This window comes from Lemur catta, chromosome Y (genome assembly GCF_020740605.2).
Source record: "Lemur catta isolate mLemCat1 chromosome Y, mLemCat1.pri, whole genome shotgun sequence".
Lineage (NCBI taxonomy): Eukaryota > Metazoa > Chordata > Mammalia > Primates > Lemuridae > Lemur > Lemur catta.
This window is the reverse complement of record NC_059156.1, coordinates 1,512,961-1,526,225: the sequence shown is the minus strand read 5'-3', so window position 1 is coordinate 1,526,225 and position 13,265 is coordinate 1,512,961. Positions and strand designations below refer to the sequence as shown.

Sequence of the window (13,265 nt, the reverse complement as noted above, 5' to 3'; positions counted from 1 at the left end):
TTTTTTTTTTTCAACACACACACACACACTACCTTACTTGGAAATAGGACTAAGCATATGCAGTATTTTTAAACAATACATAGTTGCTCATAGGACAAAATTCTAAAGATATCAGACAGAATATCTAGGACAGAGGAAAGGGGATATTGAAGACAGGCAAAGCAGCCATCCCAATTTACCTAGAACTGAGAGGTTTAGGACTTACAGTGGTTAACAGTAAAAAAAAAAAAAAAAAAAAATTCAGGCAAATCAGCATGAGTTTGTCAACCTAAAGAAAAGAAAAAAACTTCAGGAGAACAACTGATCTCTTTTCCAGGTGGTTGTGGCTGGAAACAAGGAGACTTAGAAATTCTTTTGTCTGTTGTCAAATTACCTGCTGTTTCAGTTGTACTTCTTCTTGTTTCATTTCTTCATATTTGTGCCTTGATTCTGTTGCTTCTTTTAATAACTAGAAGACAAAAATATTCTCTTAAATCTCTAACAGCAATTACACATATAGCAAAAATATCAAATGACCAGATAGTTTCACTTAGTCTTCCATTCATTATTTTAGCAATAGTCACAGATGAATCCTATTACCTCAACTGCCAACTACCAATCTTTGAGCAGTTCCACTTGAGAATACTTAGGAATATGGGAATAATCTTTAATTGATTAAGAAGAAAAAGTACCCTAGATACAACATAGAGCTCACAAAACTCAGGATTGAAATGTACTTGAGAGGAAAATAGGTCTCTATAATCATAAACAGTAAACATCACTAGGAATCTTGACATTATCTGGGTCATTTAGAAAGCCACTCTACTATGTAAGAGACAAGAGGAGAAGGGTTGAAAAAATAAGTAGCCAAGCATGAAAATAAAAACACTGTTTCTGATCACTTTTTAAAAACTGTAGAAAAGGAGAGGCTAGGGGCAGATACCTGTGTTAGTACTTATTTTTAAGTTTCTTATTTAAAAACAAAATGCAACAGTATGTAGGAGACCCATGTTTAGTAAACTTGGTGTGAAATTTAACAGTCTCTAACTCTCGAGGCCTAACTTATCCAGTAACTGGCACAGTTCCTGGACCTGTTAAATAAAAAGAAAGAAAATATTCTCAGCATGGAAAAATCAGCCATGCGCTGGTTTGTCCACTAATTTGGTCTAACCTGCAATAAAGTTTTACATAAGAATTTCACTACAAATAAAAAGCTGAATTTATTCTAACACACATACACCCCCATATCAATCTAGAGAGTAAAAAAGCAAATTGTATGCCCTGGAACTATGGTAAATGAAGAATGAGTTTAACTGTTTCAAACAGTTTGCTAAAATTTTGGTAATTTTTTTAAGCTAGAACTTACAAACTCTCTCTCTCTCTCATGTTTTTTATCAGCTTCTTTTATCAGCTGTGCTGTTTGCTGAAGTCTGGCATCCACAAACTGTTGCTGCAGTTCCTTATGTTTGAACACTTTCTCAATATGCTATGGCAAAAGTAAAATTTCTTGTATTACATAATGAAGAAAGGAACACAGTGAGGAGGAAACATAATGCAAGTTATAGCACCCTCCTCCCCTGCTAATACCACCAGCTAAAAATTCTGAGTATTTCTGTCTCTGAACTCATAGAAGTAACTATTCAACACCATCTTGCAAACCACATTCAGAAGAGCACTGTCATCAGCCATGTCAGAAGTGGGCCACTCCCATCATCACCTTTGTAGTACCTGTTTCTGCTCTACACTGAAAATAACACTCAAACTGCATCAAGACAAAAGATAAAAAATCAAACTCATAAATTCATTCATCATACACATAATTCCTGGACATTTTTTTCCTCATTGTATCTTCCCAAATTTCTTAGTTTTAGACAGCATAATATAATGACAAGAATGGCCTGGGTCAAATCCTATCTAGATCATTGTACGGCCCAGGACAAATTACAAATTCTTCTTTTTGAATCAAACAGTTCCCTCTTCTGCAAAGGCAGATGACCACACATACCTTGCAGAGTTGTTGTCCAAATCAGAGCAATAATTAAACCATGCAGGGTTTTCAATGCCTGGCACATACTAGACATTTGGTAAGAGCTTTCCAAACTAAATCATCAAGTAGTTATGTAGTTACAATAAAGTCTTCAGAACATCCCTTCAATACATGAAGAAGTTACAATATTCTTTTAGTTACAATATTCTATGTGAAAGGAAGAGATGCTAGTTAATAAGTTATCCTAATTAAATTTTGAGGAAAATGCAACAGATAACTGTCTTGAACTGAATATAATTTAATCACTATTTGATGATATCCTGATCAACAAAAAAAGAAAAAGAAAAAGTATATAATATCCAAACTAACGAAGCTTATAAGTAACAAACTTGAACATATTTATTTTCAAAATTTATTACTTCTGTGGTGAGGCAGACTATCATTCTTAAAAACAATAAAACTTAAGGAATCTTTTTTAAAAAGTTGAGTATTTTAATAAACAAATTTAATAAAAGAAAAATTCACTTGATAGGCATAAAAACATTTCTTTAATAAATACCCTCCAAGGAGGTAAAAAGGGAAGAAATCTAATATTATAAGAAGACTTGAAACATATCAAGCAACAAAATGCATAAACTCTAGTTTGATGTTGATTTAAACAATCTTAGAAGAAAGAAGGGAGATAGAAATTTGAACAGTGACAAAATATATGATTAGTAACAATTGTTAAAGTTTTAGGTGTAAAAATAGTATGTGGTTATACTCTGGTGATGAATGAAATATATTTTGGATTTGCTTAAAAGTAGATGAAAAAAAGAAAGTAGATGAAACAAGAGTTACTAGATATATGCGTTACTAAACAAAATAGGTAACTTTTGAAGCTAAATGATGTATTCAACTTTAAGTTCACAACATTTCACAATAAAGAAGTTAGCAAACTGCTTAGAGATAAAGTTAAAAAGATAGCCAAAATCTTCAAGAAAAATGTTTTCAAAGGTAGTGTGAAGAGCTATAAATTAATCTAAAATTTGATTGAAAATTGCATAAATGCTAGTCTTTTATTTTTCTATGGTAGATACACATAATATAAAATTTACTTTTTTGATTATTTTAAAGTAGTTACATTCTTTTTTAATTATCAATTTTAATGTATTTATGTAAGGAATTCAAATACATAAAAGCACAATATTTCACTAGCCAAAAGCGTAATAAAGATAGGGAATGCACGTTTTGAAAGTCCAAAGGCTCTTACCCTAAGCATTTGAACTTTAAAAGTAAAGAAGCTTAAATAAGCGAGTTATCACCTATTTGCTTTTATCTAGACACTCCCCAAATGCCTGAGTAGTTTATAAAATAACTGCAATGATCAGGTTCACCATCTATGTATGCTTCTAGTAGACTTTTTACTTCACTGGGTAGGTGACTACCAATACTGCTAGGTGAAGGGCTATCAGTAGATTCCTTTTTCACCCAAGTAGCATAATACCCTATTTTTATACTCAATATAGTACAGTAGTTATAATACAATGGCACTATACATTGTACAGATTTGGGGGCCAAATATTTATTATTAATCTCAATAAAAGAAAAAAATTTGTATGCCCAAATTGCAATCTTTCAGTATCATATATGGGAGACAAGTAGTACTTAACATGTCTCCTAGACGTCAGCTCACTTATGCAAATTCACTGACTCCTGGGCCAAGTGATGATCCCAATTACTTATTCTGCTTGCATTGTTCCCACAGGCATTTCTAACACTTAATTTCAACTGTGTATATACAAAAGTTCTAAAATACTGTCCGGTGACATTTTTACTTTAGTCATGATTCGTGAAGCTTTTCCTAACATTAAGAAACTGTCCGTAAACAAACAGAATGTGGTTACCTCTTCCCTCAGAGTATACTCTTCAAGGAGCTTCTTTAGCTTTTCTCCTAGTTCGATGTTCTCTTGTTGGAGTTTGGCATTGTGTATGTCATGTTGTTCCATCTGAGCCTGAATTTCATTTAAAGTAATTTGGAAATGTACAGTTGCTTCTTTACGACTTTCTTCCTCCTCCTTTGCTTGCTGCATATGTTCTTCCTTATTATCCAAAATAATTTGTGTTAATCATATAGAACTATAGATAAAACGATAAAAAGGATGTGCTACAATGTGGGTTCATTTATTGCTGCTCTCAATGTTGGTTCTAAACTACAGTCCCTTCCTCTTATTTATGGCAAGAAAGCTCTTTAAAAATCAAGCAGCTTTTCCTAAATAGATAATAAGAGAAAAGCAAAGTGCTCTTCTATAAGTAAGTGCTATCAGTGCTAACTATCTAGATATTCACTATACTAAAATGTAATTAAGGTGCTTTCCCACATAGGCAGTTTCTTCCATATTATTTTTCCAAATACCCTTGTGCCTAGTTAATCAAGGTTTCATCCTACAACAATGTGTAAATCTTGTAGCTTAGTCTCTGAGTCACACCTTCCATTTTCTAAGGCGCAAGGAATAAATGCAATCATTATTTTAGAAAGCTTAGTCTCAAAGTCTTGTTAGAATATAAGTGTCAAAAGACCTTTACCTATATAGTTAACAATCTAGTCAAAATGTTGACTTGGTATTGAAAACAATACTATCTACTTGCACTATATTTAAATGCAAGGTTTCAAAAACAAAAACAAACAAATAAAAAAACTCCTCATATCAAGTAAGGACACATTTCAAAATTTGTCCTATATTCTTGAGTTTGCTATGATGGAGGTAGTCAGAGATCCAGCACCATTAAATTCACACTGCAACTATATACTTCCCTAGCAATACCATAGGGGCAGATAAGTTCCCCTGACATGGCAGATTCTCTTCTAGGGTCTCTGGTTTTTCCTTCTTCCTCTATTCATACAAATTTTGATAACTGATCCCTCTTCCATTAAAATCACCCTACCTGTAAATACTCTTCTAAAACTAATCAGCAATGAAAAAGCCAAAGATGAGCACAGGGCAGTATAGCACTCTATCCAATTAAAACTCATAGCAGAGTTTCCCAACTTGTTTTTCTTTGTCAACACGCATTAACTCAAGCTTTTCACTCCTTACCAGAGGAGGGCGTCATAATCAACTCTATCAATGATCAGCTGAAAATATGGCAACTTTGAGCTTCCTAAGCAAGAGAGCTGTGAACATAAGTATCACTATCAACTAGATTTCCTGTGATCAATTATAAGGCAAATTAAGGAGCTTGTCCTTGAATTTAAATCCAAAACTTAAATTTACAAAGACCTCACATGCAGCATCAGCTCAAGCAAAGCTCAAGACAGTATCTCTGTGCCCAAGAATCCTGCAATCTTCTGCCTAGGAACCTGATCTACTAGCACAAGTATACCTGGGAGTTATTAACAAGTGGCCATTAGTACAATTAATTCTCATTAAACCAAGTAGCACAATAATTTATTTCAAGTAGATATAAAGTGATTTTAAGTTCCTTCTGAAAAACAGGAAAATAAACCAACTAACCTTTAAAGTCTTATTGTGACGCTGAAGTTCCCTGCAAAGTGACTCTAGTTTGCTTCTTGCCAAGAAAGCCTTGCTTTGTTCACTCTGCAAGTGAACTTTTTCTTTCACAATCTGGGCTTGCTTCTTCTGCAGAGTCTTGATTTGTTTCTGAACATTTCTGCTCTCCTCCAGCTAAAATTAACAAGCACTTTACATTTAGGAAGTACAGTACAATCTTTGAGGTGCAGATAGAAGAACTGCAATTGCAACCATGGAAACTTTTCTACTCCTCTCTTTCCTAGTTTTAACAGGAGGTATGCAAATTTAGCGTAGGAAGAAATATCAATCTTAATCTACATTTCTTTTAAAAGCAAAAACTAACCTTTTAATCAAAAGTCTGATGCAAAAACTTCTTTGGGATCAGTACCAGCTAGTTTCACTTCTCTACAAGAACACATAAAATCTATTTTATTAAAATCTCTGTCAAAATTAGAACATAATAAATAGCACTCAGGATTCTTTGTGAGTTTTAGATTCAGAACAAATTATTCTATTTCACACTAACAGATAAAATAGTCTTGCTTACACTTGAGTAAAGCTTTTATAAAGAATAAAATATTAATGGGTCAACATTTCAAGAGCAAGAGGAACATATCAAGAAACAAAAAGAGAACTTTTCTGGAAGATGGCTGATCAGTGGCATTGGCTGCTAGATAATCTCAGAAAGAAGGAAAGTTTTAGATTAAAAAAAAAATAGATTGTAATTCTAAGGAAAAAGTGCCAGAACCTACCAGACATTCCATGGAGAGAAAGTGTAGAGCAAAACAAGGAGGAGTGAGATACCAACAGAGCTCAACCCCTCAGAGAGGCTTGCAGCCTGTCCAGAATTGTTTCTCCTTCCATCAAGCCTTGGGAAGTCAGCAGGCTCCTGAGGTGCTAGAGAGCCTTTCTACCCTTCATGAGCCCAAAAGTTGCTCCCAACAGTGAACTGAAAGCTTCTTGGAGTCAAAGCACCAGGCTGCCAGTGCCCTCAGGATCACTTCTCATCACCAAAGACCTGAGCCGAGTACACTTGGTCTTCAGGAAACACATCTAACTTACATGGACTTATATGGACTCAAAGTGAAAAGATGGAACAAATATTCCATGTAAATAGAAATAGAAAACAAAATAGAGCAGGTATAGCCATTCTCATATAGGAAAAAATTGACTTTAAATGAACAATGGTAAAGAAAGACAGAAATGGTCATTACATAAAGGTAAAGGGGGCAATTCAACAATCAAACATAAGAATCCTAAATATCTGTGCACCTAACACAGGAGCTCCCAGATTCATAAAGCAAATTTTACTAGACTAAAGCAAAGAGAAAAAGGGCAGCATTCTAATTGCTGAGTACTTCAATGCCCACTGACAGAGCTGGAGAGATCATCAAAACAGAAAATAAAGAAAGAAAGACTATACATAAGAGGGACTCTAGAATAAATGGGTCTAAATAAATGGGACAGAGCTGGAGAGATCATCAAAACAGAAAATAAAGAAAGAAAGACTATACATAAGAGGGACTCTAGAATAAATGGGTCTAACAGACATTTATAGAACATTATACCCAGAAACTACTGAATATACATTTTTTTATCAGCACATGGAATATTCTCCAATATTAATCATATCATATGCCAACAAAGTTAAAAAAAATAGAAATCATACCACGCATCTTCTCAGACCACAAAGGAATAAAACTAGAAATCAATTCCAAGAGAAACACTCTAATCTACACAAAGGCATGGAAATTAAACAACCCACTGCTGAATGATTATTGGGTCAATAATGAAATTAAGACGGAAATCAAAAGACTCCTTGAACTGAACACAACAAAGGGGACAAAAGCTATCAAAATCTACGGGACTTAGCAAAAGCATTCCTCAGGAGAAAATTCATAGCCTTAAATGCCCACATCAAAAAGATAGAAATTAACAAGATAAAATCACCTCAAGGAACTAGAAAAAGAAGAGCAAACCAAACCCAAAGCCAACAGAAGAAAAGGAGTAACAAAGGTCAGAATGAAATGGAAAACAAAAAACAATAAAAAGGATCAATACAAAATATTGGTTCTCATTTGAAATGATGAACAAAACTGACAGACCATTTGCTAGATTAATCAGGAATAGAAGAGAAAGTACACAAATAAGCTAAATGAGAAATGAAAAAGGAGATATTACAACTCATACCACAAAAATACAAAATATCCATGAATACAACAAAAATCTCTATGCATATAAAGTAAATAATATAGAGGAAATGGACAAATTCCAACCTTCTAAGACTCAATCAGGAAAAAACAGACTACTGAGCAGACCAACAATGAGCAGTGAAATCAAAACATCTATAAAATATCTTCTGATAAAAAAAAAGACTCAGGCCAGAGAGATTCACAGAATTCTATCAGACCTACAAAGAGCTGATAACGATACTGCAGAAATTATTCCATAACATCAAGAAGGATGGTATCTTCCTGAATTCATCCTACGAAACTATTATCACCTTGATACCAAAGCCAGGAGAGGACACAACAAAAATAAAAAAAACTACAGATCAATATGAATATAGATACAAAAAATCCTCAATAAAATACTAGCGAACCAAATTCAATGGCACATCAAAAAAAAAATCCACCTATTTGGGTAGGCTTCATTCCAGGGATGCAGGATGGTTCAACATATGTAAATCAATACATGTGATTCATCACATAAACAGAAGCAAAAATAAAGACGATATGACCTATGACTCCCTCAATACATGCAGAAAAAGCATTCAACAAAATCCAGCACCCTTCATGATAAAAACCCTCAACAAACAGGTACAGAAGGAACATACCTCAAAACTGTAAAAGACAAGTATGACAACCCACAGCCAGCCAACATCATACTGAATGGTGAAAAGTTGAAAACACTCTCCCTAAGAACCAGAACAAGACAAGGTTGCCCACTGTCACCACTTCTATTCACCATAGTACTGAAGTCCTAGCCACAACAATCAAGCAAGGGAAAGAAATGAAGGGGCACTCAAATTAGGAAAGAGGAGGTAAAACGATGGCTTCTTGCTGATGATATGATCTTGCATCTACAAAATCCCAAAGACTCCACGAAAAGACTCCTGAAATTGCTAAATAAATTCAGCAAAGTCTCATGTTACAAAATCAATGTACACCAATCAGTTGTATTTCAATATACCAATAACAGTCAAGCTGAGACTCAAATCAAAGAGTCGATACCATTCTCCCAATAGCTACAAAGAAAATAAAATACTTGGGATACAATTACCAAGGAGAAGAAAGATCTCTTCAAAGAGAACTATCAGACACTGAAGAAGGAAATCACAGATGACACATAAAAATGGAAAAGCATCATTCTTCTGGATATGCAGAATCAACATTGCTAAAATGTCAAGGCCCAAAGTGATTTACAGATTCAATGCAATCCCTGTCAAAATACCAACATCACATTCACAGGTCTAGAAAAAATAATTCTATACTCTATTTGGAAACAAAAAGAGCCCAAGAAACCAAAGCAATCTAAAGCAAAAAGAACAAATCTGGAGGTATCACATTACCAGACTTCAAACTATACTACAAGACTATCTTAACCAAGACAGCATGGCACTGGAACAAAAACAGAGACACAGAGCAACAGAACAGATTAGAACAGAACAGAAAACTCAGGTATAATACCATTTACCTATAACCAACTAATCTTTGACAAAGCAGATAATATACACTGGGGAAAAGAATCACTATTCAACAAATGGTGCTGGGAAAATTGGATAGCCACATGTAGAAGAATAAAATAAGATTCGTATCTCTCACCACTCACAAAAATTAATTCAAGATGGATAAAAGACTTAAATCTAAGCCATGAAACCATAAAAATTTTAGAAGAAAATGTAAGAAAAAGTCTTCTAGATATTAGACTACCCAAAGAATTTATGACTAACACCCCAAAGGCAATTATAGAAACTATAAAACTAATTGAGATCTGATTAAATTAAAAAGCTTCTGCACGGCCAAGGAAATAAGCAACAGAGCAAATAGACAACCTACAGAATGGGAGAAAATACTTGCAAATTATTCATCCAATATAGGGCTAATGTACAGAATCTACAACAAACTCAAACAAATCAGAAAAAACAAACAACCCCATTAAAAAGTGGGCAAAGGCATGAACAGAAACTTTTCAAAGACAGAACAATGGCCACTAAACATATGAAAAAATGCTCAACTTCTCTAATCATCAGGGAAATGCAAATCAAAACCACAATGAGATACCAGTTATCTCCAGTGAGAATGGCCTTTATCAAAAAGTCCCATAACAATAAATGTTGGCGTGGATGCAGACAGGAACACTCATACACTGCTGGTGGGGCTGCAAAATAGTGCAACCTCTGTGGAAAGCAATATGGAGATACCTTAAACAGATTCAAGCAGACCTACCATTTGATCCAGCAATCCCATTATTGGGCATCTACCCAAAAGAACAAAAGTCATTCTATAAAAAAGACATCTGCACCCGAATGTTTACAGCATCATAATTCACAATTGCAAAGATGTTGAAACAACCCAAATGCCCATCAATGCATGACTGGATTAATAAAATGTGGTATATGTATACCACGGAGTACTACTCAGCTATAAGGAACAGTGGTGATATAGCACCTCTTGTATTTTCCTGGATACAGCTGGAACCCATTCTACTAAGTGAAGTATCCCAAGAATGGAAAAATAAGCACCACATGTATTCACCACTAAATTGGTTTCACTGATCAACACCTACGTGCACATATAGGAATAATATTAATAGGGTGTCAGGCCGATGGGAGGGGGGAGAAGGTAATGGTTATATACATACATAATGAGTGCAATATGCACTGTCTAGGGGATGGACACACTTGAAGCTCTGACTCGGGGTGGGGGCGGGGGGGCGGGCAAGGGGAATATACATAACCTAAACTTTTGTACCCCCATAATATGCCGCAATAAAAAAAAGCATTAAAGGTTCTATATATTATCTCATAAAATGAAGTCACACAACCAATCATAAATACCAAGGAAGCAGATTCTTTAAATCTGGAAAAAAATATATAATTTTACACCTAAGACTACATCAAAATTATTCTTAAAACTGTATAAAGCACATATACATTTGGCTACATTTTATGTATGCCCTACTCCATTGATTAAACACTCACAAGATCGGCATATTTCTTACAGAGAGCTGCCAGTTTCTCCTCTGGAGTTGAAAGACTGTTTAGGGCTTCCATCAATAATAAGACTTCTTTTCCTAATGATCAATAAGATAAAAAAAAATTCCAGAAGAAGGCTGAAATCAATTCAATCTGTAAATTCTACGTAAAACTTTTAATGTTCAGTCATCCAGAGTAAAATGAGTTAAGGCTATAATGTGGAACAGATTTACCTACTAAATTAGTAAGACTATCTTGAAATTCTAACTGAGCAGACACTTTCTCTTTCCTCTAGCCCCTCAAATTTCTTCACTTACCAATTACCACTGCTAGCTATCTGGCATTTAAGCTTAGTGAAGGACATATAAAAGAAAGTTTAAGAACTCGTCTTGTCTAATTACTGTTAAGACATTAACATTCCAAGTTAAGATATTTTAAAAGGGTAGCTAATATTTTTAAAAGCTTCCTTCTAGCCAAGCATTAACAGAAATAGAGAAGGAAGTTCAACTGCTACTAGCTACACATAAACCTTTGTAACCTATAACTTTTTCTATTAGCAGTTTAAATAAGTTATGATTGTTTTCCGAAGATCTACTAAGCATATTTTGGGTATTAAGTTTAAAGAAAAGTGAAGTCAAAATACCTCTTCTCTTGGGGAAAATAGTTTTAAAAGACTAATAATAACTTTGCAAGGGAGAAAAAGTGACTAAGACAGGAGGGGGCAAACTGTGCTTCAAAATACATATTAATGTTCTATCTGTTAAGCATCTTTTCATTTTTTCTTTTTTTCCTTTTTTTAATAGAGCCAGGGTCTCTCTCTGTTGCCCATACTGGAGTACGGCAATCCGATCATATAGCTCACTGTGGCCTTGAACTCCTGGGCTCAAGTGATCCTCCTAAATCAGCTTCCCAAATAGCTGGGACTACAGATGTGTGCCACCACATCTGGTTAATTTTTTAATATTTTTCATAGAGATGGGATTTTGCTACATTATCCAGGCTTGTCTCTCCTAGACTCAAGTGACCCTCCTGCCTGGGTCTTCCAGAGTGCTAGGATTACAGGCATTGAGTCATTAGGCCTAGTTCTTTTGGTTTTCTAAAATGTTCACTCAACATTTGAAAAACTTTAACATTTGGTAATACTTTATAGCATGCTATGGAGAAAGGGAAAACAGGCTAACTTCAACCAGCATTTTTCTATGCATACAAAATTTTAACACTGAATTCTCTTCTCATTCACTCCAAGGTCAAATAAGAAAAAAACATAAAATGTTGTTACTGAATGTGCAAGAAACACCTGTAACCTGCAATTTCATGAAGTTTTTTAATCAAACCATTTAAACTATTCTTGAGTGTTTTAACCTCAAGATATATATTACACACATAATTGTGGCTATTAAGCTTGAAGATATTTCTTATTTTCAAGGACCTATAATTGTTTTTACATTCTTATAATTATTTAAGTTTTCCAAAGTAGCACAAAATAGATTAAAAAGAAAAATTCCAAGTTACAGTCATGTATAGAAGTCACTCATCTATGTAAATCTTAGTATAATAAAGACAAAAAAGTAAAGGCAATTAGTAAGGCAAAATAAAAAGAAATTTCATTCATGAAATTTAACATGTCACTTTCTTACCCTTAATTGCCAAACTAACAAAGCAGAAGGGATAAAACATATCCTGGAAATTCTAAACATGAACAAATGCACAGTTTTCATAGTTATTAGTCAAGCTATCTTAAAAGGCACAAACAAGGCAAATTAAACATTTCTGTCAAACTGTCTCCAGACTTTTTCAGAAAAAACAGTTCTCATTAAACAGAAAGAAATTACTAAGGTTCTTATGTAACTAAGCTTCCTAGTCTGCTATTTTTGTCCCTTGTACATAATTGCAGCTGACAGGCAGACTCACTTGATCAAAAAATAAGTGTAATATTAACAGCTAAGCAACATCTGTCTCCAAACTGATCATGTTCATAATCACCTGTTCTGCAGAAATATAAATATTATAAAATGAGCAGCATGTGAAAACATCCAACCACAGAGTGGAGATTATTACCTAAGGTTTTTTCCTTGTTTTTCTTGTGATCTAAATCTTGCTGACCATTAGTGGGGTCTGTTTGAGCTTTCTGCTCAGGAGGTTCCTCTCTTGACTTTAGTGTGCAGTACAATGGGCTCACCAAATTCCTGTTCTTTGTTACAAAATCACTGCCTTCATCCTCTTCCAATGAATGCTTGTTACTTGTGCCACAATTTGAGTCCTGATGTTGAAGAATATCATTTGATTGAGAGTTATACAACATATCCACTTTCACCCCTCGCCCACAAATTCCAGCTTTTTCCATTGTGCCAGTTGAACTAGAGGGAAGAGGAATGACAAAAAAGATGAAAGGGGTTAAATCAAATGTAATCAAGGAAAGAAAACTATGCAGTACTGAAACATACAGTTTTTTTCCATCCTCCTGTGCTCATATTTAAAGTTACTTTGGTACTTTTTGTACATCTTTCGATCAACAGGCAGTTCATATAGTTTGGCAGCTTTTTTTTCCCTTTCATTAGTGGCTTATAAAGTAACATTGTTTCTTAAAATC

At 34.3% G+C, this 13,265-nt stretch overlaps 1 protein-coding gene across 4 annotated transcripts in view; it reads right to left on the bottom strand.

Annotated features, from left to right (window-relative positions):
- The window catches only part of TXLNG (taxilin gamma), a 40,752-nt gene that overhangs the window by 12,754 nt on the left and 14,733 nt on the right, over positions 1-13,265 (bottom strand). For all 4 annotated transcript variants that reach the window (XM_045539023.1, XM_045539026.1, XM_045539027.1 and 1 more), the window contains exons 2-7: positions 12,734-13,032; positions 10,682-10,773; positions 5,461-5,631; positions 3,853-4,047; positions 1,346-1,465; positions 374-448 (exon numbers count right to left, since the gene is read on the bottom strand). In XM_045539023.1, the coding sequence (XP_045394979.1) occupies positions 374-448; positions 1,346-1,465; positions 3,853-4,047; positions 5,461-5,631; positions 10,682-10,773; positions 12,734-13,019 (939 nt within the window). In that variant the 5' untranslated portion in view covers positions 13,020-13,032. The remainder of the gene's footprint in view (positions 1-373; positions 449-1,345; positions 1,466-3,852; positions 4,048-5,460; positions 5,632-10,681; positions 10,774-12,733; positions 13,033-13,265) is intronic.